We start from the raw sequence: 24,301 nt of genomic DNA on the forward strand, positions 1-24,301 counted from the left end.
AAATGGGCAGCAATGCAGTGTGAGCCTTCTGAGTGCAGACATTCAGTGACACAGAGGAAGTCACGCAAAAAACGGGCAGCAATGCAGTGATGATCCTCCTGAGCACAGACGTTCAGTGAAACAGAGGAAGTCATGCAAAAACAGGCAGTAATGCAGTGATGAGCCTCCCAAGCACAGATGTTCCACGACACAGTCATGCAAAAAACAGGCAGCAATTCAGTAATGAGCTTCCTGAGTGCAGACGTTCAGTGAAACAGAGGAAGTCATGCAAAAACAGGCAGCAATGCAGTGATGAGCCTCCTGAGTGCAGACGTTCAGCGAAAGAGGAAGTCATGCAAAAAACGGGCAGCAATGCAGTGATGAGCCTCCCGAGTGCAGATATTTAGCGACACAGAGGAAGTCATGCAAAAAATGGGCAGCAATGTAGTGATGAGACTCCCGAGCACAGACGTTCAGCGACACAAAGTCATGGAAAAAATTGGCAGCAATGCAGTGATGAGCCACCTGAGTGCAGATGTTCAGCAACACAGAGGAAGTCACGCAAAAAACGGGCAGCAATGCAGTGATGAGCCTCCCGAGCACAGATGTTCCGCAACACAAAGTCACGCAAAAAACGAGCAACAATGCAGTGATGAGCCTCCCGAGCACAGATGTTCAGCAACGCAAAGTCATGCAAAAAACGAGCAACAATGCAGTGATGAGCCTACCGAGTGCAGACGTTCAGTGAAACAGGGGAAGTCACACAAAAAAATGGGCAGCAATGCAGTGATAAGCCTCCCGAGCACAGATGTTCAGTGACACAGAGGAAGTCACGCAAAAAATGGGCAGCAATGCAGTGATGATCCTCCCGAGCACAGACGTTCAGTAACACAAAGGAAGTCACGCAAAAAATGGGCAGCAATGCAGTGATGAGCCTCCCGAGCACAGATGTTCAGCAACACAGAGGAAGTCACACAAAAAACGGGCAGCAATGCTGTGATGATCGTCCCAAGCACAGATGTTCAGCAACACAGAGGAAGTCACACAAAAAACGGGCAGCAATGCAGTGATGAGCCTCCCGAGCACAGACGTTCAGTAACACAGAGGAAGTCACGCAAAAAATGGGCAGCAATGCAGTGATGAGCCTCCCAAGCACAAATGTTCAGCAACACAGAGGAAGTCACACAAAAAACGGGCAGCAATGCTGTGATGATCCTCCCGAGCACAGACGTTCAGTAACACAGAGGAAGTCACGCAAAAAATGGGCAGCAATGCAGTGATGAGCCTCCCAAGCACAGATGTTCAGCAACACAGAGGAAGTCACACAAAAAACGGGCAGCAATGTAGTGATGAGACTCCCGAGCACAGACGTTCAGCGACACAAAGTCATGGAAAAAATTGGCAGCAATGCAGTGATGAGCCACCTGAGTGCAGATGTTCAGCAACACAGAGGAAGTCACGCAAAAAACGGGCAGCAATGCAGTGATGAGCCTCCTGAGCACAGATGTTCAGCAACACAAAGTCACGCAAAAAACGAGCAACAATGCAGTGATGAGCCTCCCGAGCACAGATGTTCAGCAACACAAAGTCATGCAAAAAACGAGCAACAATGCAGTGATGAGCCTCCCGAGTGCAGACGTTCAGTGAAACAGGGGAAGTCACACAAAAAAATGGGCAGCAATGCAGTGATAAGCCTCCCGAGCACAGATGTTCAGTGACAGAGGAAGTCACGCAAAAAATGGGCAGCAATGCAGTGATGATCCTCCCGAGCACAGATGTTCAGTAACACAAAGGAAGTCACGCAAAAAATGGGCAGCAATGCAGTGATGAGCCTCCCGAGCACAGATGTTCAGCAACACAGAGGAAGTCACACAAAAAATGGGCAGCAATGCAGTGATGATCCTCCTGAGAACAGACGTTCAGTAACACAGAGGAAGTCACGCAAACAATGGGCAGCAATGCAGTGATGATCCTCCCGAGCACAGACGTTCAGCGACACAGTCACACAAAAAACGAGCAGCAATGCAGTGATGAGCCTCCCGAGCGCAAACATTCAGCAACACAAAGTCACACAAAAAACGGGCAGCAATGCAGTGATGAGCCTCCCGAGTGCAGACGTTCAGTAACACAGAGGAAGTCACGCAAAAAAGGACAGCAATGCAGTGATGAGTCTCCTGAATGCAGACGTTCAGTGAAACAGAGGAAGTCACTCAAAAAACGGGCAGCAATGCAGTGATGAGTCTCCTGAATGCAGACGTTCTGTGCAGCAGAGGAAGTCAATACGGGCAGCAATGCAGTGAGTGATGAGTCTCCCCACACCGAGACATTCAGCAACACCTCTGCCTTTGTAAGAGGGTGAACTGTAGTCCCACTGAGAGGGCACTAGGACCCTGTGGTTTTTGCCTATTGCAGAAGAGAACAGACCGTGCAAAACTCCCAGAGACAGTGTGTGCTGCTGGGTGGGGTCTGGTGTCTCGGGTGTAAAGTGAAACTAGGAAGAGAGAGCTGAGAGAGAAAAAGGCGGGAAGCAAAGGCAGAAGCTGCTGTGAGATCTTAAAGAGAGACTGTGTGTGGATTTACTGCAAGTGTTTTTGGAGGAAAAGAAGCTTTTGAGAGACTTTTTGTTGTTAACGTTCCCCTGGAGAAGAACTAACCTTTTGTTTAACTCTGTGAGAGACTTGTGAGGCTAACGTTTCCTGGAGAGGAGTTAACCCTTCATTTAACAAAAGACTGAGACTTTACTAAGAACCCAGTACGTATTTGGAAGTCTGTGGATTCCCTGTGCATTGAGTGGAGAACCAAGTCTGGACAGACTGCTGATACAGAGATGGACGGATTGTTGTGGAAGCATTCCTAGGAGCTACAGAAGCAGAGACTACATCGTGAGACCACTAACTAAGACCCTGGCGTTTGGGCTCGGCATCGGCCGACAAGACAAGAGGAGTTTGCTGTAACTTATTGGCGCTGAAGATATGAAATGGCTGCAGCCTGTGCGGATTCCTGCCTGAGAGGAAATCCATCTCAGGATACGGTACCATAGTTATAGATACCCGGGTATCTCTGCTCAGAGTGTTAAGTTGTTACTTTAGAGGTGTATCTTATATTAGAGTTGTGTAAGTTATACTCAATGTGCCATTCCAGGGGCTCCCTTAATAACACTACATTCAATTTACACTTGTTCCTGTTTTTAGTTGCCTGTTAGGTAAATTTCTTACTAGTCTGTTGTAGTACACAGTTCTCAGGAGACCTTTGAGTGGCACAGTGATTTCAGCTGCTGCTGAATTAGTGTATCTTTGGGGTGCATCTGCCTTAATATTCTCCATATTACCTTGATTAATTTGCCTTTGAGTAAATACCGTTGGAGATTTCTGCCTTGGTCTTGGTTTGTGACTCACTGGATCTTATTCGGACCTCTGGTCATTACATTTTTGGCGTAGTCGGCAGGATCCAGTGTTTGTCATGGACGAGGGCGAGGGTGGAAATGACCCCGCTGTATCCGCATCCTCCTCGGGGGTTGGGGTTCCCCTGGCAGCCGCGGCGACTTCGGGAGGGTATGTGCCTGTAGGAGCTTTACTTCAGCACATGCCGAAATACGATGGGCGCAATATGGCGTTGCAAGATTGGGCTGAGAGAATCCGGAGTATTCTGCGCATGTGTAATTTGACCCCCGCGTTACGCGCTGAGCTGGCATTAAATGCACTGGAGGGTGATATTAGGCGTATGGTGATGGTGCGCCCAGAATCAGAGAGGGATACATTAGAAAAGATTTTGGAACTGTTAGAGGGGAGTTTGGGGGGCCGAGCGCGCGTGGCCCAGCTTCGGTCCCTATTCTTTAATCGTCCCCAGAGATAGTGTGAGTCCCTGATGCAGTACTCTAATATTTTACAAGAGATGTTGAATGAGATGCAGCGACTAGACCCGGGGGCCATGGGGGCGTTCCGGGAGGTAGACCGCTTGCTCCGGGACCAATTCATCACCGGTGTAGCCAATAGACTTCTCCGGGACAAACTGTTGGAAATGGCCCGGGTTGCACCAGAGTTATCTTTCTGGCAGATTTACCGAGCTGCAGTGGAAAGGGAAGAGAAATCGGCCTATGTTCCCGAGGGGTCAGTGAACAGTGCCCAGCTGGAGGAAGGTGGTTCATCAGGGTCGGGGGGAGAGGGGCTGGTAAGCGTGGTACAAGCTCTGCGTGCTGAGGTGAAGGAGTTGAAGCTGAAATTGTCTCAACTGACAGTTGATCCCGCCTCTACCCCCTCGCGGGAACCTCCTGCCTCACCCCCTGGAACGGTGACCCCGCAAATGGCCAGGTCGTCCTATCAGAATGAGTCAAGCCCTCGCCCACGAGGAACAATCACCTGCTGGAAGTGTGGCCGCCAGGGACACATCTCGCGTTACTGCCGGGCGCTTACAGCCCCAGAAACCCCGTCGCCGGCTTTAAACTTCCGGCCGCTGCCATGAGAGGGCAAGCAGCAGCGGCCCCACCCACACAAAGCCCTCGACGGAATGAACAAGATTTGTTTGCATGTAGTCCAGTGATAGAAGCAGAGTTTGAAGGGCGGAAGATGAGGTGCTTGGTTGACACGGGATCCGAATGTACTATAATGCCTCTAGAAGTATATGAGAGATACTTCAGTCGACTAGTGATTCCAGAAGATGGCCGAGTGATACGACTGACCGCCGCAAATAATGGTCAATTGTCAGTAAAAGGGATCGTGTGGATGCAACTAAAAATGTTTGGTCAAGAGCTGGGGCAGAAAGGGGTAGTACTGGTGGATCACCCCCCTAGAAGAGGGATGGAAGTGACGCTCGGAATGAACGTGCTGCGAGATTTGAATCACCAGATGTATGCCAGTGAAGGACCCCGATACTGGGCCCGTGCGACAAGACACCGACCCACACAGAGAATTCTACACCGTCTAGTGCTGAGTTGCGACTTGCTGAAAAGTGCGGTCCCAGGTGGCCGGGTGGGCCGGGTCCGAGTGACTTCGAGGGCCCCGATCCTGCTGGGACCCAGACAAGAGGAACTCTTAATGCTGCCTGTGGGAGCTGCACAGAGATTGAATGGGCTTGAAGTGCTACTTGAGCCCGCCCGAGAGGGTTCCTCATTTGCCAAGGTACATGTGGCCCGTTCTTTGGCGATTGTGAAGAATGGACGAGTACCGGTCCGATGCATCAATGTTTTAGATGAAGCTGTTGCAATTCCCGCTGGGACCATACTGGCTGAACTGTTCGTACCGGCAGAGAAGGTGCCGGAAAATGCAGGGTTCGAATTGCGACCAGACCAACAGTCATCCTGGACATTCGCGGTCGAGGTAGGCCGGACTGAACCTCCTACGGAGGAATGGAATGTTCATGTGATCATGGAGCAGATGGGAGTGGATCGGGAGAAGCTGACCCCCGTGCAGTTGGAGCAGTTGGAGAGAGTTTTGTGGGAACATCAAGAGACCTTTTCCCGACATGGAGAGGACTTTGGGTGTACCCAGACGATTGAGCATGAGATTCCAACGGGGGATACTCCACCCATTAGAGAAAGATATCGCCAAATTCCTCCGGCGCTCTATCAAGAGGTGAAGAGCATGGTGGCCAGTATGCTGGACAACCAAGTGATCCGAGAGAGCCGGAGTCCCTGGGCGGCCCCTGTAGTCTTGGTCCGCAAGAAGGATGGGACACTCCGATTTTGTGTGGACTATCGGAAATTGAATGCCCACACCGTACGGGACGCATATCCTTTACCCCGTATTGAAGAATCCCTGTCGGCCCTGGGTCGGGCCAAGTATTTCTCAACGTTGGATTTGGCAAGCGGGTACTGGCAGGTCCCAATGGCTGAAAAAGATCGGGCCAAGACGGCGTTTGTATTGCCAATGGGGCTCTTTGAGTTCAACCGGATGCCCTTTGGCCTCGCTACCGCCCCGGGAACCTTCCAACGCCTGATGGAACATTGCTTGGGCGATCTAAATTTTGAATCAGTCCTGATATATTTGGACGACATTGTGGTGTTCGGAACCTCATTTGAAGATCATCTGGAGAAGCTGCGTCAAGTTCTCCGGCGGCTCAAGAGCTACGGCCTGAAAATAAAGCCAAAAAAATGTCAGCTGTTACGAAACCAGATTGAATATTTGGGGCATCTGGTGACCCCGGACGGGGTACTACCTTTAGCCAGTAAGATTAAGGCGGTACAAGAGTGGCCACCTCCTTGTGACCTGCGAGAAGTGCGGGCCTTCCTGGGCCTAGCAGGATACTATCGGCGGTTTGTGCCTAAATTCTCACAAGTGGTGAGTCCCTTGAATGAACTTTTGAGAGGGACAGCGCTGGGTCCTCGAAATCGCCCCATTCCATGGGGGCCCCTACAGAAAAAGGCATTTGATGGAGTGAAAACCGCCCTAACGAGTGCCCCATTGCTGGCCTACGCCCGGTTTGACACCCCTTTTTTGCTGTATACCGATGGTAGTCTTCATGGGTTGGGGGCAGTACTAGCACAGGTGCAGGACGGCCGAGAACGAGTGATTTCTTATGGCAGCAGATCTTTAAGAGACTCCGAGCGAAATCCGGCTAACTACAGCTCATTCCGGCTGGAATTGCTGGCCCTGGTGTGGGCAATGACAGAATGCTTCGCCGAGTATCTAACAGGAGCTGAGGTGCTAGTCATGACAGATAACAACCCGCTAGCTCACTTAGAGAATGCAAAACTGGGGGCGTTGGAGCAGCGGTGGGTCGCCAGACTGGCCAAGTTCAATTACCGCATTAAATTTCGCTCTGGTCGAGAGAACGGCAATGCAGATGCATTGTCAAGAGTGCCCCTTGGGTCATCCGGGGAAGATGTTGATGAACAACTTGAGGATACTGAAACTCCAGCTTTGGGGCAAATACCTATCTTCCAAAGTGTGGTACACTCAAGTGGGGTGGCCACCGGGATGCCCTGTGTCCTGGGTAAAACACCCTCAGATTGGACAAGAGTCCAGGATGAGTGTCCGGACGTTGCACTTGTGCGCCGTTGGGTACAAAACAAGGCCTGGCCCAGTGCAGAGGACAAGGCTCAGTTGTCCATGGAAGGAATGAAACTCCTTCGACAATGGGATAAATTGTGTGTGGAACAAGGTCTTTTGTATCGTAAGGTGTACCTGCCATCGGAGCTGCAGCATCGGTACCAACTGATAATTCCTGTGGGGATGGGGCCGGTGGTCGCTCGTGAGGCGCATGAGAAGGGGGCCCATTTTGGAAGTGAAAAGACACTTCAGTGGTTGCAGCGAGTCCTCTACTGCCCTGAGTTGGGAGGGATGGTGGCCGACGCGTGTCGGCAGTGCCGAATTTGTGGGCTCAACAAAAGCCCTGAGCAGCGGGCTCCCACACAGTCTATTAAGACTTCAGCTCCACTGGAACTACTCATGATTGACTACGTGTTGATAGGGTACTCTACATCAGGGTACTCCTACTGCCTGGTGATGACAGATCACTTTACCAAGTATGCTGTAGCGGTGCCGACAAGAGATCAGACGGCCAAGTCGGCGGCTGAGGCAGTGTGCCGACATTTCTTCCAAGTGTTCGGGTGTCCGCAGAGAATACATTCAGATCAAGGGGCCTGCTTTCAGGGAACGCTGATGAAAGAGTTGCACCAGCTCTATGGTATCGAGCAGTCGAGAACAACGCCTTAGCACCCTCAGGGTAACGGGGCGTGTGAGCGTTTTAATCGGACCCTGTTGCAAATGTTGAGGTCCTTAGAGAGTCAGCAACAGACATGCTGGCCTGAGTATCTCCCCGAATTGATGTGGGCTTACAATAACAGGGTGCACAGTACTACTGGTTACTCACCACACATGTTGATGTTTGGTAGACCTGGCCGAGACATTGAGGATTTGAGCATGCCAGATCCCTCCTCCGCCCCCCTTCGGACTGCATCCGAGTGGGTACGAGAGCATCGGCGGCGGTTGAGGGTGGTGCATCAGGTGGTGGGTGACCGCCTTCGCCAGGTGGTCCATAAGGACACGCGACCTGTACAAACAGAGCTGTTCTCTCCGGGAGACAGAGTGTTGGTGAGGACAAAACGACGGTCAGGAAAGCTGAGTGACCGATGGGAGGCGATACCGTATCTGATAAAAAAACAGGTGAACCCTGAGATTCCAGTGTACGAGGTCGAACCGGTGGGGACAGGGGGGCCAACCCGTAATTTGCATCGTAACATGTTACAGCGGTGCTGGTTTGAAGATTCGGCGCCTACCCCCCTAGAGCCAGAGGCCATGTTTCAAGGGGCGGAAGCTCTGAATGATCTTGAGTTTGATGGTGTGCTTACTCCTGCGCCTGCTTATTTGCCCCCTGTGACCGATCTGGCCTCGGGTGATGAGAATGTTGGGGATATGGAGGATGTTGTTGAGGAGAGTGCATCAGGTCAACTGCATGGTCCTGACGCTGTATCACAGGACATCGAGCCGCAGGAGGAGACAACTCCACTTACGCCCACTAACACGACCATGGAAGAGACTCTAGCTCCCTCTAAGGTCGCACCTGTTGATGTAGGACTCAGGAGAACTACACGATCTACGGCAGGAATACCGCCTCAGCGATATGCTCAAGATGAATTTGAGTGGGAAGGTATGTCGAGGACGCCAACCTCTAGTGGGGTGGCATGTAAGAGGGTGAACTGTAGTCCCACTGAGAGGGCACTAGGACCCTGTGGTTTTTGCCTATTGCAGAAGAGAACAGACCGTGCAAAACTCCCAGAGACAGTGTGTGCTGCTGGGTGGGGTCTGGTGTCTCGAGTGTAAAGTGAAAGTAGGAAGTGAGAGCTGAGAGAGAAAAAGGCGGGAAGCAAAGGCAGAAGCTGCTGTGATATCTTAAAGAGAGACTGTGTGTGGATTTACTGCAAGTGTTTTTGGAGGAAAAGAAGCTTTTGAGAGACTTTTTGTTGCTAACGTTCCCCTGGAGAAGAACTAACCTTTTGTTTAACTCTGTGAGAGACTTGTGAGGCTAACGTTTCCTGGAGAGGAGTTAACCCTTCATTTAACAAAAGACTGAGACTTTACTAAGAACCCAGTACGTATTTGGAAGTCTGTGGATTCCCTGTGCATTGAGTGGAGAACCAAGTCTGGACAGACTGCTGATACAGAGACGGACGGATTGTCGTGGAAGCATTCCTAGGAGCTACAGAAGCAGAGACTACATCGTGAGACCACTAACTAAGTCCCCGGCGTTTGGGCTCGGCATCGGCCGACAAGACAAGAGGAGTTTGCTGTAACTTATTGGCGCTGAAGATATGAACTGGCTGCAGCCTGTGCGGATTCCTGCCTGAGAGGAAATCCATCTCAGGATACGGTACCATAGTTATAGATACCCGGGTATCTCTGCTCAGAGTGTTAAATTGTTACTTTAGAGGTGTATCTTATATTAGAGTTGTGTAAGTTATACTCAATGTGCCATTCCAGGGGCTCCCTTAATAACACTACATTCAATTTACACTTGTTCCTGTTTTTAGTTGCCTGTTAGGTAAATTTCTTACTAGTCTGTTGTAGTACACAGTTCTCAGGAGACCTTTGAGTGGCACAGTGATTTCAGCTGCTGCTGAATTAGTGTATCTTTGGGGTGCATCTGCCTTAATATTCTCCATATTACCTTGATTAATTTGCCTTTGAGTAAATACCGTTGGAGATTTCTGCCTTGGTCTTGGTTTGTGACTCACTGGATCTTATTCGGACCTCTGGTCATTACACCTTGATCCTTCTCGCAAAGACATGCTATTTTCACAATAGGCTGCTGTCATTGTCATCACATCGTCTGTGTCACGGCTTAGGGTTTGTTACACTGAAGCGATGGCCAGGGGACCACCATGGTCCAGGAAGACTACTGTACACAAGATGAGGTGCAAGCAACAAAGGGTAGATTTATTGTAAGGCAAGGAAGGAAGGGAATGAGGAAGATGCAAACAGGGGTATAAAATGGCAAAAGACAATTTACAAGAGTAATAAACTTTATCTTTTCCGTAAAATAGTACGGTGCTCCAGACTCAAAATATGTCTAACAAGCAAATGTAAACAATAAACAAGTGATGATGCTACTCTACGTATACCCTCCCTGGCCTTTACTAAGCAGGCCACACGGCTCCCGTGTACTGACTATTGAAGCCTACACTAGGCCCTAACAGGTGCACCAAACAGGAACAAACCCACGGTGATGTTGGAGAATCAGGTCCAGTCCCAGGGGTCCCCCAGCAGTCCAATACGGTGGTGCGCACGGCTTTCTGTCAGCGCTGTGAAACATGGTCTTCTCCTTGCTTCTGGATCCTAGGGATGTTCCTGGAAACTGTAAATACCTTTCTCTGTATCTTCGTGGCTCTCTAGTAGCTATATCAGGACACAGTTCTTCTCTCTTTCAGCTATCAGCACAAAAAGTCCTCTCTGCAGCAGCCTCAGCTCACACAGGCTGCTCCAGCTCCACACCTGCACTCTGTGCAGACTAGTTCATTACAACGATTATCTTTAGAAATACCCTGGTTTAGGGAAAGAGGGGAAAAAAAAAAAGAGACAAGTGCGGCGCTTCCTCTGAGCGTAATACGTTTTTACCAACAAGTTAGAAACATTTCTTTTATTTGTAGTTATGCTCACCTTCTATCGGTAAGAAATGCACGTTGAGATTCTCAAGGAATCAATTCTTTAGGCAACTCTTCTTCGTATGTTGTATAATCCAATAAGGTGTGCAGCTCACTTTGGAGAACTATGTGTTGATCCTGCTTCAGATCCACATAGGTGGCAATTTCAAAGAGAAAAAAAAAAAAAAAAAACTCCAAGTAAATGTGGCGCTAAGCACCTACGGATTTTTTTAAATTCATCCACTTCAAGTGAAAAATGTTAAAAAATTCATTTATTTTCTCAAAATAAAATATATTTGTAAATTTTTTTAAAAAACAGTACAACGCGTTTCGGCTGCTATTTTTACAGTGCAGCCTTCATCAGGTAGTAAAAAAACAAAAAGAACAAACAATACAATAAGCACTATAAAATCCGTGCTTATTGTATTGTTTGTTCTTTTTGTACTGTTTTTTAAAAAAATTTACAAATATATTTTATTTTGAGAAAATAAATGAATTTTTTAACATTTTTCACTTGAAGTGGATGAATTTAAAAAAATCCGTAGGTGCTTAGCGCCACATTTACTTGGAGTTTGTTTTTTTTTTTTTCTCTTTGAAATTACAACGATTATTGCAGGGGAGAAGCACAACATTCCATCACGCCAACAAGGGGGTGCAGCCTCTTAAAGTGACAGCGTGTTCCTTACTGTCCATAACAGCACCTCTTACAACACTGTATAAGCACAGCTCCACTGTACAGTCAGCATTTTTCTGTTTACAGCTCACAGAGGATTGTCAGATGACACAGTGTGACGAGCAATCCTCTGAGAGTTCTTGGCTGCGGAGAAAGAGGTGACCTCGACCTTTGCAACGTCATAATAGGATGTGCTGCTTCCAATAATGGATAGACCCCAATAGTGACATTATGGGGGGCTCCTCACTTCATCTAATGCAGAGGGGGAGGGAAACCACATCCACCAGCCAACTAATGAGACCCTGCTGCTTGTGTCTTACAGCCGGGGTCCCTGCCCCCATGTACTACGGTGCTCTGATCGACAGTGTTTGTCTGAAGTGGGGGGTCCGGCAGTGCAGCAGGAAGGGGTCCTGCAGATTGTACAACACAGATGCCTTCCGGTGAGTGCGGAGCAGGAAACACAGGACTAAGGAGCAGGGAGTGGAATAATGGTGACTCCTACTGTGCTGGGGAACTGTCCAAAATTATCAGCATTTCCATGCAGTCACCTCCAGAGCTGTAACGATGTAACAGCAGAATAGTGAGTGCAGCTCTGGAGGTGACTGGAGGATAAGACACGATGTAATAGCAGAATAGTGAGTGCAGCTCTGGAGGTGACTGGAGGATAAGACATAATGTAACAACAGAATAGTAAGTGCAGCTCTGGAGGTGACTGGAGGATAAGACACGATGTAACAGCAGAATAGTGAGTGCAGCTCTGGAGGTGACAGGACGCTAAAAGAAACGATGTAACAGCAGAATAGTGAGAGCAGCTCTGAAGGTGAACAAAGGATAAAAAATATGATGTAACAGCTGATTAGTGACTGCAGCTCTGGAGGTAGTTGGAGTATATGACACGATGTTAATTGACATGAGGATGGTGAGGACGGCTGCAGAGTTCATACACGGATGAACGCAGCACTGCAGACACAGGAGTGAGGGATGAGAGCCAGCAATGATATTAGGTGAGGGCGGCTGCAGACAGGAGAGAGGAGTGAGATGTGAAAATTACATTAGGTGAGGGCGGCTGCAGACAAGAGCACTGGATGAGAGGTGACAATGACATAAGGTGAGGACGGCTGCAGACAGGAGCGATGGATGAGATCTAGCAATGACATTAGGTGAGGACGGCTGCAGACAGGAGCGAGGGATGATAGGTGACAATGACATTAGGTGAGGGCAGTTGCAGACAGGAGCAATAGATGATAGGTGACAATGACATTAGGTGAGGGCGGCTGCAGACAGGAGCGATGGATAAGAGGTGACAATGACACAAGGTGAGGGCAGCTGCAGACAGGAGCGATGGATGAGAGACGACAATGACATTAGGTGAGGGCGGCTACAGACAGGAGCGAGGTATGAGAGGTGACAATGACATTAGGTGAGGGTGGCTGCAGACAGGAGCGAGGGATGAGAGGTGACAATGACATTAGGTGAGGGTGGCTGCAAACAGGAGCGAAGGATGAGAGGTGACAATGACATTAGGTGAAGGCAGCTGCAGACAGGAGTGAGGGATGAGAGGTAAAAATGACATTAGGTGAGGGCGGTTGCAGACAGGAGCGAGGGATGAGAGGTAAAAATGACATTAGGTGAGGGCGGTTGCAGACAGGAGCGATGGATGAGAGGTGACAATGACATTAGGTGAGGGCAGCTGCAGAGAGGAGTAAGGGATGAGAGGCGACAATGACATTAGTTGAGGGCGGCTGCAGACAGGAGCGAGGGATGAGAGGTGACAATGACATTAGGTGAGGGCGGCTGCAGAAAGGAGCGAGGGATGAGAGGTGACGATGACATTAGGTGAGGGCGGCTGCAGACAGGAGCGAGGGATGAGAGGTGACTGACATTAGGTGAGGACGGCTGCAGACAGGAGCGATGGATGAGAGGTGACAATGACATTAGGTGAGGGCGGCTGCAGACAGGAGTGAGAGATGAGAGGCGACAATGACATTAGTTGAGGGCGGCTGCAGACAGGAGCGAGGGATGAGAGGTGACAATGACATTAGTTGAGGGTGGCTGCAGACAGGAATGAGGGATGAGAGGCGACTATGACATTAGTTGAGGGCGGTTGCAGACAGGAGCGAGGGATGAGAGGTGACAATGACATTAGGTGAGGGCGGCTGCAGACAGGAGTGAGGGATGAGAGGACCCTTTGTGTCTGTCAGCAGGACCCTCTGTGTCTGTCAGCAGGACCCTCTGTGTCTGTCAGCAGGACCCCCTGCGGCTGTGAGCAGGACCCCCTGTTCCTGTCAGCATGACCCTCTGTGTCTGTCAGCAGGACCCCCTGTGTCTGTCAGCAGGACCCTTTGTGTCTGTCAGCAGGACCCCCTACATCTGTCAGCAGGACCCCCCGCATCTGTCAGCAGGACCCCCTGTGTCTGTCAGAAGGATTCTGTGTCTGTCAGCAGGACTCTGTGTCTGTCAGCAGGACCCCCTGTGTCTGTCAGTAGGACCCCCTGCGTATGTCAGCAGGACCCCCTGTGTCTGTCAGCAGGACCCCCTGTGTCTGTCAGCAGGACCCCCTGTGTCTGTCAGCAGGACTCTCTGTGTCTGTCATAAGGACTCTGTGTCTGTCAGCAGGACCCCCTGTGTCTGTCAGAAGGACTCTGTGTCTGTCAGCAGGACTCTGTGTCTGTCACCAGGACCCCCTGTGTCTGTCAGCAGGACCCTTTGTGTCTGTCAGCAGGACCCCCTACATCTGTCAGCAGGACCCCCCGCATCTGTCAGCAGGACCCCCTGTGTCTGTCAGAAGGACTCTGTGTTTGTCAGCAGGACTCTGTGTCTGTCAGCAGGACCCCCTGTGTCAGTAGGACCCCCTGCGTCTGTCAGCAGGACCCCCTGTGTCTGTCAGCAGGACTCTCTGTGTCTGTCAGAAGGACTCTGTGTCTGTCAGCAGGACCCCCTGTGTCTGTCAGCAGGACCCCCTGTGTCTGTCAGCAGGACTCTCTGTGTCTGTCATAAGGACTCTGTGTCTGTCAGCAGGACCCCCTGTGTCTGTCAGCAGGACCCCCTGTGTCTGTCAGCAGGACTCTCTGTGCCTGTTAGCAGGATCTTCTGTGTCTGTTGCAGCACCCTCAGGTAACCAGTTGCTGCAGTGATGTTGCCTTCCCTTCGGGGAGGGTGATGTCACTCTTGGAGGCAAAGAGGATCCTATCTGTGAGGTAAGGCACTCGCATTCAACACAATCTGAATCTAGGCCAGGAGGGGGAGCTCAGGACCGACTCTCACGGTCACTGCTTCACCTCAGACTTATTACAGGCAATTGACATATAGTGCTTTGCCCTCAGGTTCTGTCCTGCGTCCTGGAGAACAACACGACCTCGGGCTCCCGGTACCCGGTTCTGCGCTTTGGCTCCCAGGGTGTCCTTCCACTGTTCCCCTCCTGAGCCCTTTCCTCCTCTGTGCTTCTTCCCTCTAAGCTCCTCCAGAATTCAACTCTCCTTCTGCTTCTCTTTCCAGGGGCAGGGCCGCCATCAGGGCATGACAGCCGTGACTGGCGTATGGGGCCCGGTGAGCAGAGGGGGCCCCGTCTCATCTGGTCACCGGGCCCCCCCTGCAGGCGCTGCGGCAGCGGCACACTATTGACGTGCGGGCCCGCGCCCGCACGTCAATAGTTAACAGCCGCCAGCCAGTCTGAGGCTGGCGGCTGAATAGGGCCGCAGTGCGCACTCGCCGCCGCCGGCGTCTGACGTCATTGTCAGCCACCGGGCCCGGCGGCGAGTGCGTCTGTGTGGAGCCTGGAGAGGGAGCTTCACCCGGCGCTGGAGCTTGGCCAGGTAAGAAGTTGTGTTTTTTTTTTTTTCTTTGAGAGCTGCTGCGATCCAGGGGGGCCCGGGGGGCAGGATGATGGACACACAGGGGCAGAAATGCTGGACACACAGGGGCAGAATGGTGGACACACAGGGGCAGAAATGCTGGACACAGTGGGGCAGAATGGTGGACACAGTGGGGCAGAATGGTGGACACACAGGGGCAGAAATGCTGGACACAGTGGGGCAGAATGGTGGACACACAGGGGCAGAATGGTGGACACACAGGGGCAGAATGGTGGACACACAGGGGCAGAATGGTGGACACACAGGGGCAGAATGGTGGACACAGTGGGGCAGAATGCTGGACACACAGGGGCAGAAATGCTGGACACAGTGGGGCAGAAATGCTGGACACAGTGGGGCAGAATGGTGGACACACAGGGGCAGAATGGTGGACACACAGGGGCAGAATGGTGGACACAGTGGGGCAGAATGCTGGACACACAGGGGCAGAAATGCCGGACACAGTGGGGCAGAATGGTGGACACAGTGGGGCAGAATGCTGGACACAGTGGGGCAGAAATGCTGGACACAGTGGGGCAGAAATGCTGGACACAGTGGGACAGAATGGTGGACACACAGGGGCAGAATGGTGGACACAGTGGGGCAGAATGCTGGACACAGTGAGACAGGGGCAGAAATGCCGGAGACAGTGGGGCAGAATGCTGGACACAGTGGGGCAGAAATGTGGACACACAGGGGCAGAAATGCTGGACACAGTGGGGCAGAAATGCTGGACACAGTGGGGCAGAAATGCTGGACACAGTGGGGCAGAAATGCTGGACACAGTGGGGCAGAAATGCTGGACACAGTGGGGCAGGATGCTGGACACAATGGGGGCAGGATGCTGGACACAGTGGGGCAGAAATGCTGGACACAGTGGGGCAGAAATGCTGGACACAGGGGCAGAAATGCTGGACACAGTGGGACAGAATGGTGGACACACACAGGGGCAGAATGCTGGACACACAGTGGGGCAGAATGCTGGACACAGTGGGGCAGAAATGCTGGACACAGGGGCAGAAATGCTGGACACAGGGGCAGAAATGCTGGACACAGTGGGGCAGAATGCTGGACACACAGGGGCAGAAATGCTGGACACAGTGGGGCAGAATGCTGGACACACAGGGGCAGAAATGCTGGACACAGTGGGGCAGAAATGCTGGACACAGTGGGGCAAAAATGCTGGACACAGGGGCAGAAATGCTGGACACAGTGGGACAGAATGGTGGACACACACAGGGGCAGAAATGCTGGACACACAGTGGGGCAGAATGCTGGACACAGTGGGGCAGAAATGCTGGACACAGGGGCAGAAATGCTGGACACAGGGGCAGAAATGCTGGACACAGTGGGGCAGAATGCTGGACACACAGTGGGGCAGAATGCTGGAGACAGGGGCAGAAATGCTGGACACACAGTGGGGCAGAATGCTGGACACAGTGGGGCAGAATGCTGGACACACAGGGGCAGAAATGCTGGACACAGTGGGGCAGAAATGCTGGACACAGTGGGGCAAAAATGCTGGACACAGGGGCAGAAATGCTGGACACAGTGGGACAGAATGGTGGACACACACAGGGGCAGAAATGCTGGACACACAGTGGGGCAGAATGCTGGACACAGTGGGGCAGAATGCTGGACACACAGGGGCAGAAATGCTGGACACAGGGGCAGAAATGCTGGACACAGGGGCAGAAATGCTGGACACAGTGGGGCAGAATGCTGGACACACAGTGGGGCAGAATGCTGGACACACAGTGGGGCAGAATGCTGGACACACAGTGGGGCAGAATGCTGGACACACAGTGGGGCAGAATGCTGGACACACAGTGGGGCAGAATGCTGGACACACAGTGGGGCAGAATGCTGGAGACAGGGGCAGAAATGCTGGACACAGTGACAGGGGCAGAATGCTGGACATTGGGGCAGAATGCTGGACACAGTGGGGCAGAAATGCTGGACACAGTGACAGGGGCAGAATGCTGGACACAGTGACAGGTGCAGAATGCTGGACACAGGGGCAGACTGTGAGACCCAGGGGCAGAATGCGAGACACGGGGCAGAATGGAGATATGGGGCATGATTGGAGACACGGGGCAGGATGAAAGACATGGGGGCATGACTGGAGACAGATGGGGCAGGATTGGAGACAGATGGGGCAGAATGGAGACACAGGGGGCATGATTGGAGACAAGTGTCAGGATTGCAGACATGGGGGCATGGTTGGAGACATAGGGGGCAGAATGGAGACATGGGGCATGATTGGAGACACTGGGGGCAGAATTGGAGACAGATCGTGCAGGATCATGGGGCAGGATGGATATGATGGAGACAGATGGGGCAGGATGGAGAGATCACATGGGGCGATCATATGGGGCAGGATAAGCTGATCATATGGGGCAGAATGGATACTCATGAGGGCAGGATGGGAGAATATCTGGCTGACGCCAGGAATGAGACACACGGGGCCAGGCTGGGGGATATTATTAATACCATAGGGGCTAATTTAGGGATATTATTACTGCAGTGATGTATTTATTTTATTTTTTGAGTATACTGTTTTAAATGGGGGGCGGTCCTGTTACTGTATAGAGTGATACTATGTCGCCTTCTTCATGTGGTGTAATGTAGAAGTTGTGAAAAATTAAGTAATGTGTTCTGCAAGCGGAGCTCGAGATAACTGTGTTATTTCCTGCAGAGAGAAGTCCTGGCTGGATGAAATGATGGCGGTCTGTGCTGGATGAAAGATGAAGGACTTCACCTAGAGACGTCACTGGTGAGTCAGTGTGTTACCTATACACTGACACTATACACTGTATACAGAGCTCCTGTGTATAATTTCACTAGTGATCACTATATTATCTGTACACAGACACTGCATACTAAGTACAGATCTCCTGTGTATAATGGCACTTATGGTGATAGTATGGTGCTTTTTTAAAAATTACTGATCAGAATTGTAGTATTCAGTCACTATGTGGTGGTAATATGTGATCTGGACATAGTGTTGTGGTATTTGTTCCTTGTATGTGATATTATTCGATCACTGTGGTGGTAATATGTGGTCTGGTCATGGTGTTGTGGTATTTGTTCTTTGTATGTGATATTATTCGATCACTGTGGTGGTAATATGTCATCTGGTCATGGTGTTGTGGTATTTGTTCCTTCTATGTGATATTATTGGGCATTTTAAAAATTGAAAAATAAATTAAAATATACCTAAATTGTATTGCATATTTTAACAAATATTTAGTAGGTTACAGTACAGTAGGGCCCGGCCAAAAGTGTCTACCGTGTTATGGTGGCGGCTTAAAAAATCTTTTGGCCAAAACAAAAGCTGCCGGCTATATGTGTGATCTGGTGATGGGAACTGTTAATGTGTGATTGGTGAGAAGTGGAGTTTTTCCAAGAGAGAGCGGTGGGACTGTGGACAGTTCGAGGGGTGGAGCCTGGAGGCGGGGCTGGGGTGGAGCCTGGGCGGAGTCTCAAGGGGGCCCCGAAAATTTTGCCAGTATGGGGCCCCGAAATTTCTAGTGGCAGCCCTGTCCAGGGGTAGCAGCTCCCTCATGGCTGCTCGGCCCCCATGTCTGCTCCAGATGTCCTTCAGCTGCTGGAGACCAACAGTCTCCGTCCACTGTCTCTCTCAGACTCCCTAAGACTCACTGGCTTCTCCTCCAGACCAGGATACATAAAGTGTAAGGGAGCTCCCCCTGAATCCGGGTCCTGAGCTCCCCCTCCTGGCCTAGATTCAGATTGTGTTGAATGCGAGTGCCTTACCTGATAGTTAGGATCCCCTTTGCCTCCAAGCGTGACATCACCCTCCCCAAAGGGAAGGCAACATCACTGCAGCAACCGGTTACCTGGGGGTGCTGCAACAGACAGAGGGTCCTGCTGACAGACACAGGGTCCTGCTGACAGACAGAGTCCTCCTGACAGACACAGAGGGTCCCGATGACAGACACAGGGGGTCCTGCTGACAGACACAGAGTCCTTCTGACAGACACAGAGGGTCCTGCAGACAGACACAGGGGGTCCTGCTGACAGACACAGGGTCCTGCTGACAGACACAGAGTCCTTCTGACAGACACAGAGGGTCCTGTCGACAGACACAGAGGGTCCTGCTGACAGACATAGGGGGTCCTGCTGACAGACACAGAGGGTCCTGCTAACAGACACAGAGTCCTTCTGACAGACACAGAGGGTCCTGCCGACAGACACAGGGGGTCATGCTGACAGACACAGGGTCCTGCTGACAGACACAGAGTCCTTCTGACAGACACAGAGTCCTTCTGACAGACACAGAGGGTCCTGTCGACAGACACAGAGGGTCCTGCTGACAGACACAGAGGGTCCTGCTAACAGACACAGAGTCCTTCTGACAGACACAGAGGGTCCTGCTGACAGACACAGAGGGTCTTGCTGACAGACACAGGGGGTCCTGCTGACAGACACAGAGGGTCCTGCTGACAGACACAGAGGGTCTTGCTGACAGACACAGGGGGTCCTGCTGACAGACACAGAGGGTCCTGCTAACAGACACAGAGTCCTTCTGACAGACACAGAGGGTCCTGCTGACAGACACAGAGGGTCTTGCTGACAGACACAGGGGGTCCTGCTGACAGACACAGAGGGTCCTGCTGACAGACACAGAGGGTCTTGCTGACAGACACAGGGGGTCCTGCTGACAGACACAGAGGGTCCTGCTAACAGACACAGAGTCCTTCTGACAGACACAGAGGGTCCTGCTGACAGACACAGAGGGTCTTGCTGACAGACACAGGGGGTCCTGCTGACAGACACAGGGGTCCTGCTGACAGACACAGAGGATCTTCCTGACAGACACTGGGGGTCCTGCTGACAGACACAGGGGGTCCTGCTGACAGACACAGGGGGTCCTGCTGACAGACACAGGGGGTCCTGCTGACAGACACAGGGGGTCCTGCTGAGAGACACAGGGGGTCCTGCTGGCAGACACTGGTCCTGCTGACAAACACAGGGGTCCTGCTGACAGACACAGGGGGTCCTGCTGGCAGACACTGGTCCTGCTGACAAACACAGGGGTCCTGCTGACAGACACAGGGGGTCCTGCTGACAGACACTGGTCCTGCTGACAGACACAGGGGCTCCTGCTGACAGACACTGGTCCTGCTGACAGACATAGGGGGTCCTGTTGACAGACACAGGAGGTCCTGCTGACAGACACAGGGGGTCCTGCTGACAGACACAGGGGGTCCTGCTGACAGACACTGGTCCTGCTGACAGACACAGGGGGTCCTGCTGACAGACACTGGTCCTGCTGACAGACACAGGGGGTCCTGCTGACAGACACAGGGGGTCCTGCTGACAGACACTGGTCCTGCTGACAGACACAGGGGGTCCTGCTGACAGACACTGGTCCTGCTGACAGACACAGGGGGTCCTGCTGACAGACACTGGTCCTGCTGACAGACACAGGGGGTCCTGCTGACAGACACTGGTCCTGCTGACAGACACAGGGGGTCCTGCTGACAGACACAGGGGGTCCTGCTGACAGACACAGGGGGTCCTGCTGACAGACACAGGGGGTCCTGCTGACAGACACAGGGGGTCCTGCTGACAGACACAGGGGGTCCTGCTGACAGACAGGGTCACTTCTGCTCCTTTAGGCTTTCCCTCCGCCGGTGGCTGACGTGTGTGGTCTCCCCGCAGGTCCATCTACCTGGGGATGACGCTGGCGCTGGGCGCAGTCTTCCTCGGCCTGAGCGCCGCTGTGCTCTACATACTGAAGAAGCGATGTCCGACCGGAGAGAACTGCGCTCCGTGCAACAGCTGCAAGAGCTCTGCACTGCCCTCCGGACTGCTGCGGTGCGGGTGCTGGTCCCAGAAGGAGACCCGCCTCTAGGGCCCCCGGAATGAGGACCCCAGTGTCAGTGCCAGGCTACTTATGCTAACCTGGTGCCATGCAGGACTCTGGGCGAGCTGGGTGGCATCATCCCCACCCTGCCTGGCTGACAGCTCCAGAATATGGGCCAACAGGGTCATGCCACCAGTCACCTGTACATTCCCTGTGGGTACTGTCCCTGCACCATGGCCGTGTGCATCCACCCAGCTCTCCCAGGATCAGATGGAAGGAGGACGGGGCGGGAGAGAAGGATTGTCCCCTGGTGGCCTCCTCTCCTGGACTCAGATCTTGTGACAGTTTTCCATTTTTTTAAAATAAAATCAATTTAGAATTTCCTATAATCGTGATGTCTCAACAATTACCAGTAATGGATCCGTCACCGCAGCGAAGAGTTAATGCCCCGATCTGACAGTGTGAACAGCAACCAAGTATAAGGACGGCGTGTGCAAAGGGAACCCCCCGACTAATCACGTCACCCCATAATAACATCACCCCCAATATCACCGTCATACTAACATCACCCCTCAATAATATCACCCCCATGATAACATTACCCCATAATAACATCCCCCCTCAATAATATCACCCTCATAATAACATCACTGCCCAATAACATTACCCCATAATAACATCACCCCCATTATCACCGTCATACTAACATCACCCCTCAATAATATCACCCCCATAATAACATCACTGCCCAATAACATTACCCCATAATAACATCACCCCCAATATCACCCCCTATAATAACATCCCCCCTCAATAATATCACCCCCATGATAACATTACCCCATAATAACATCCCCCCTCAATAATATCACCCTCATAATAACATCACTGCCCAATAACATTACCCCATAATAACATCACCCCCATTATCACCGTCATACTAACATCACCCCTCAATAATATCACCCCCATAATAACATCACTGCCCAATAACATTACCCCATAATAACATTACCCCATAATAACATCACCCCCATAATAACATCACCCCCAATATCACCCCCCATAATAACATCCCCCCTCAATAATATCACCCCCATAATAACATCACCCCCATTATCACCGTCATACTAACATCACCCCTCAATAATATCACCCCCATAATAACATCACCCCCATAATAACATCACCCCCATAATAACATCCCACATAATAACATCACCCTTAATAACATCCCCCATAATAACATCCCCCATAATAACATCCCCCATAATAACATCACCCCATAATAACATCCCCCATAATAACATCCCCCATAATATCATCACCCCATAATAACATCCCCAATATCATCACCCCATAATAACATTACCCCATAATAACATCCCCCATAATAACATCCCCCATAATAACATCCCCCATAATAACATCCCCCATAATATCATCACCCCATAATAACATCCCCAATATCATCACCCCATAATAACATTACCCCATAATAACATCACCCCCAATATCACCGTCATAATAACATCCCCCATAATAACATCCCTCATAATAACATCCCCCATAATAACATCCCCCATAATAACATCCCCCATAATAACATCCCCAATATCATCACCCCATAATAACATCCCCCCTCAATAATATCACCCCCATAATAACATCACCCCCATTATCACCGTCATACTAACATCACCCCTCAATAATATCACCCCCATAATAACATCACCCCCATAATAACATCACCCCCATAATAACATCACCCCCATAATAACATCACCCCCATAATAACATCACCCTTAATAACATCCTCCATAATAACATCCCCCATAATAACATCCCCCATAATAACATCCCCCATAATATCATCACCCCATAATAACATCCCCAATATCATCACCCCATAATAACATTACCCCATAATAACATCCCTCCATAATAACATTACCCCATAATAACATCCCCCATAATAACACCGGTGCTCAGGAAGGATATAATGGAACTAGAGAGAGTACAAAGGAGGGCAACAAAATTAATAAAGGGGATGGGAGAACTACAATACCCAGATAGATTAGCGAAATTAGGATTATTTAGTCTAGAAAAAAGACGACTGAGGGGCGATCTAATAACCATGTATAAGTATATAAGGGGACAATACAAATATCTCGCTGAGGATCTGTTTATACCAAGGAAGGTGACGGGCACAAGGGGGCATTCTTTGCGTCTGGAGGAGAGAAGGTTTTTCCACCAACATAGAAGAGGATTCTTTACTGTTAGGGCAGTGAGAATCTGGAATTGCTTGCCTGAGGAGGTGGTGATGGCGAACTCAGTCGAGGGGTTCAAGAGAGGCCTGGATGTCTTCCTGGAGCAGAACAATATTGTATCATACAATTATTAGGTTCTGTAGAAGGACCTAGATCTGGGGATTTATTATGATGGAATATAGGCTGAACTGGATGGACAAATGGCTTTTTTCAGCCTTACTAACTATGTTACTGTGTTACTATGTTACTATGTAACATCACCCCATAATAACATCCCCCATAATAACATCCCCCATAATAACATCCCCCATAATATCATCACCCCATAATAACATCCCCCATAATAACATCCCCCATAATAACATCACCCCATAATATCATCACCCCATAATAACATCCCCCATAATAACATCCCCCATAATATCATCACCCCATAATAACATCCCCAATATCATCACCCCATAACAACATCACCCCATAATAACATCACCCCCAATATCACCGTCATAATAACATCCCCCACTTCCTGCAGTAAGCAATGGATTTGATACAAGTGACATTTTCTGCTGCTTTCCAGCTGGTTCAGGGTCTGCACCGTCGGCCTCTGCTGTAATCACCTGCTGGAGATGGAGGCTTCACTGTACAGCCTGTGACATGATGAAGTGACCACATGCTGCACAGTGCAGTATAGGAAGCAGTGCATTGTGGGATCTGGGTGGCCTCAGATGTCACACAGCCCCAGGACCCCAGGTGAAGGGTGCAGGGCTCCTCTGCTGCGCCACACAGCCCCTCCATCCAAGGTTCCTCCCCTCAGGAATTCATTTCCCCTTCAACAACTGGGCGTGTACACAACCCGTGTGGGCGTGGCTGTGTTCTCTGGTCACGCCCAGTTGGTTGTAAGGAAAAGTTGTACCTTAATTACAGAGAGGGACTTTAGAGCGGAGGGGCGCAGAAGAAAAAGAAAAGGACGAGGCGCTGCGATGACATGATTTGTCACATGGCCTCCAGCTTTGTGTCTACAGCTTCAGTAAGGTTCTATGCGTCTCTATGGTTACAGACCACCTCCCTGCCGCTGGTGACTGCTGAGATACCAGGTGCGGAGCGTCGTTCCTCATGGCCACA

General features: G+C 50.9%; 1 protein-coding gene across 1 annotated transcript in view; it reads left to right on the plus strand.

Annotated features, from left to right (window-relative positions):
* SLCO1C1 (solute carrier organic anion transporter family member 1C1) overlaps positions 1-21,293 on the plus strand; it is a 72,445-nt gene extending 51,152 nt beyond the window's left edge. The window contains exons 14-15 of the mRNA XM_069762765.1: positions 11,548-11,665; positions 20,765-21,293. Of these exons, the coding sequence (XP_069618866.1) occupies positions 11,548-11,665; positions 20,765-20,957 (311 nt within the window). The 3' untranslated portion in view covers positions 20,958-21,293. The remainder of the gene's footprint in view (positions 1-11,547; positions 11,666-20,764) is intronic.
* The last annotated feature ends 3,008 nt before the right edge of the window (positions 21,294-24,301 follow it).

This window comes from Ranitomeya imitator, chromosome 4 (genome assembly GCF_032444005.1).
Source record: "Ranitomeya imitator isolate aRanImi1 chromosome 4, aRanImi1.pri, whole genome shotgun sequence".
In the NCBI taxonomy this organism is placed as follows: domain Eukaryota; kingdom Metazoa; phylum Chordata; class Amphibia; order Anura; family Dendrobatidae; genus Ranitomeya; species Ranitomeya imitator.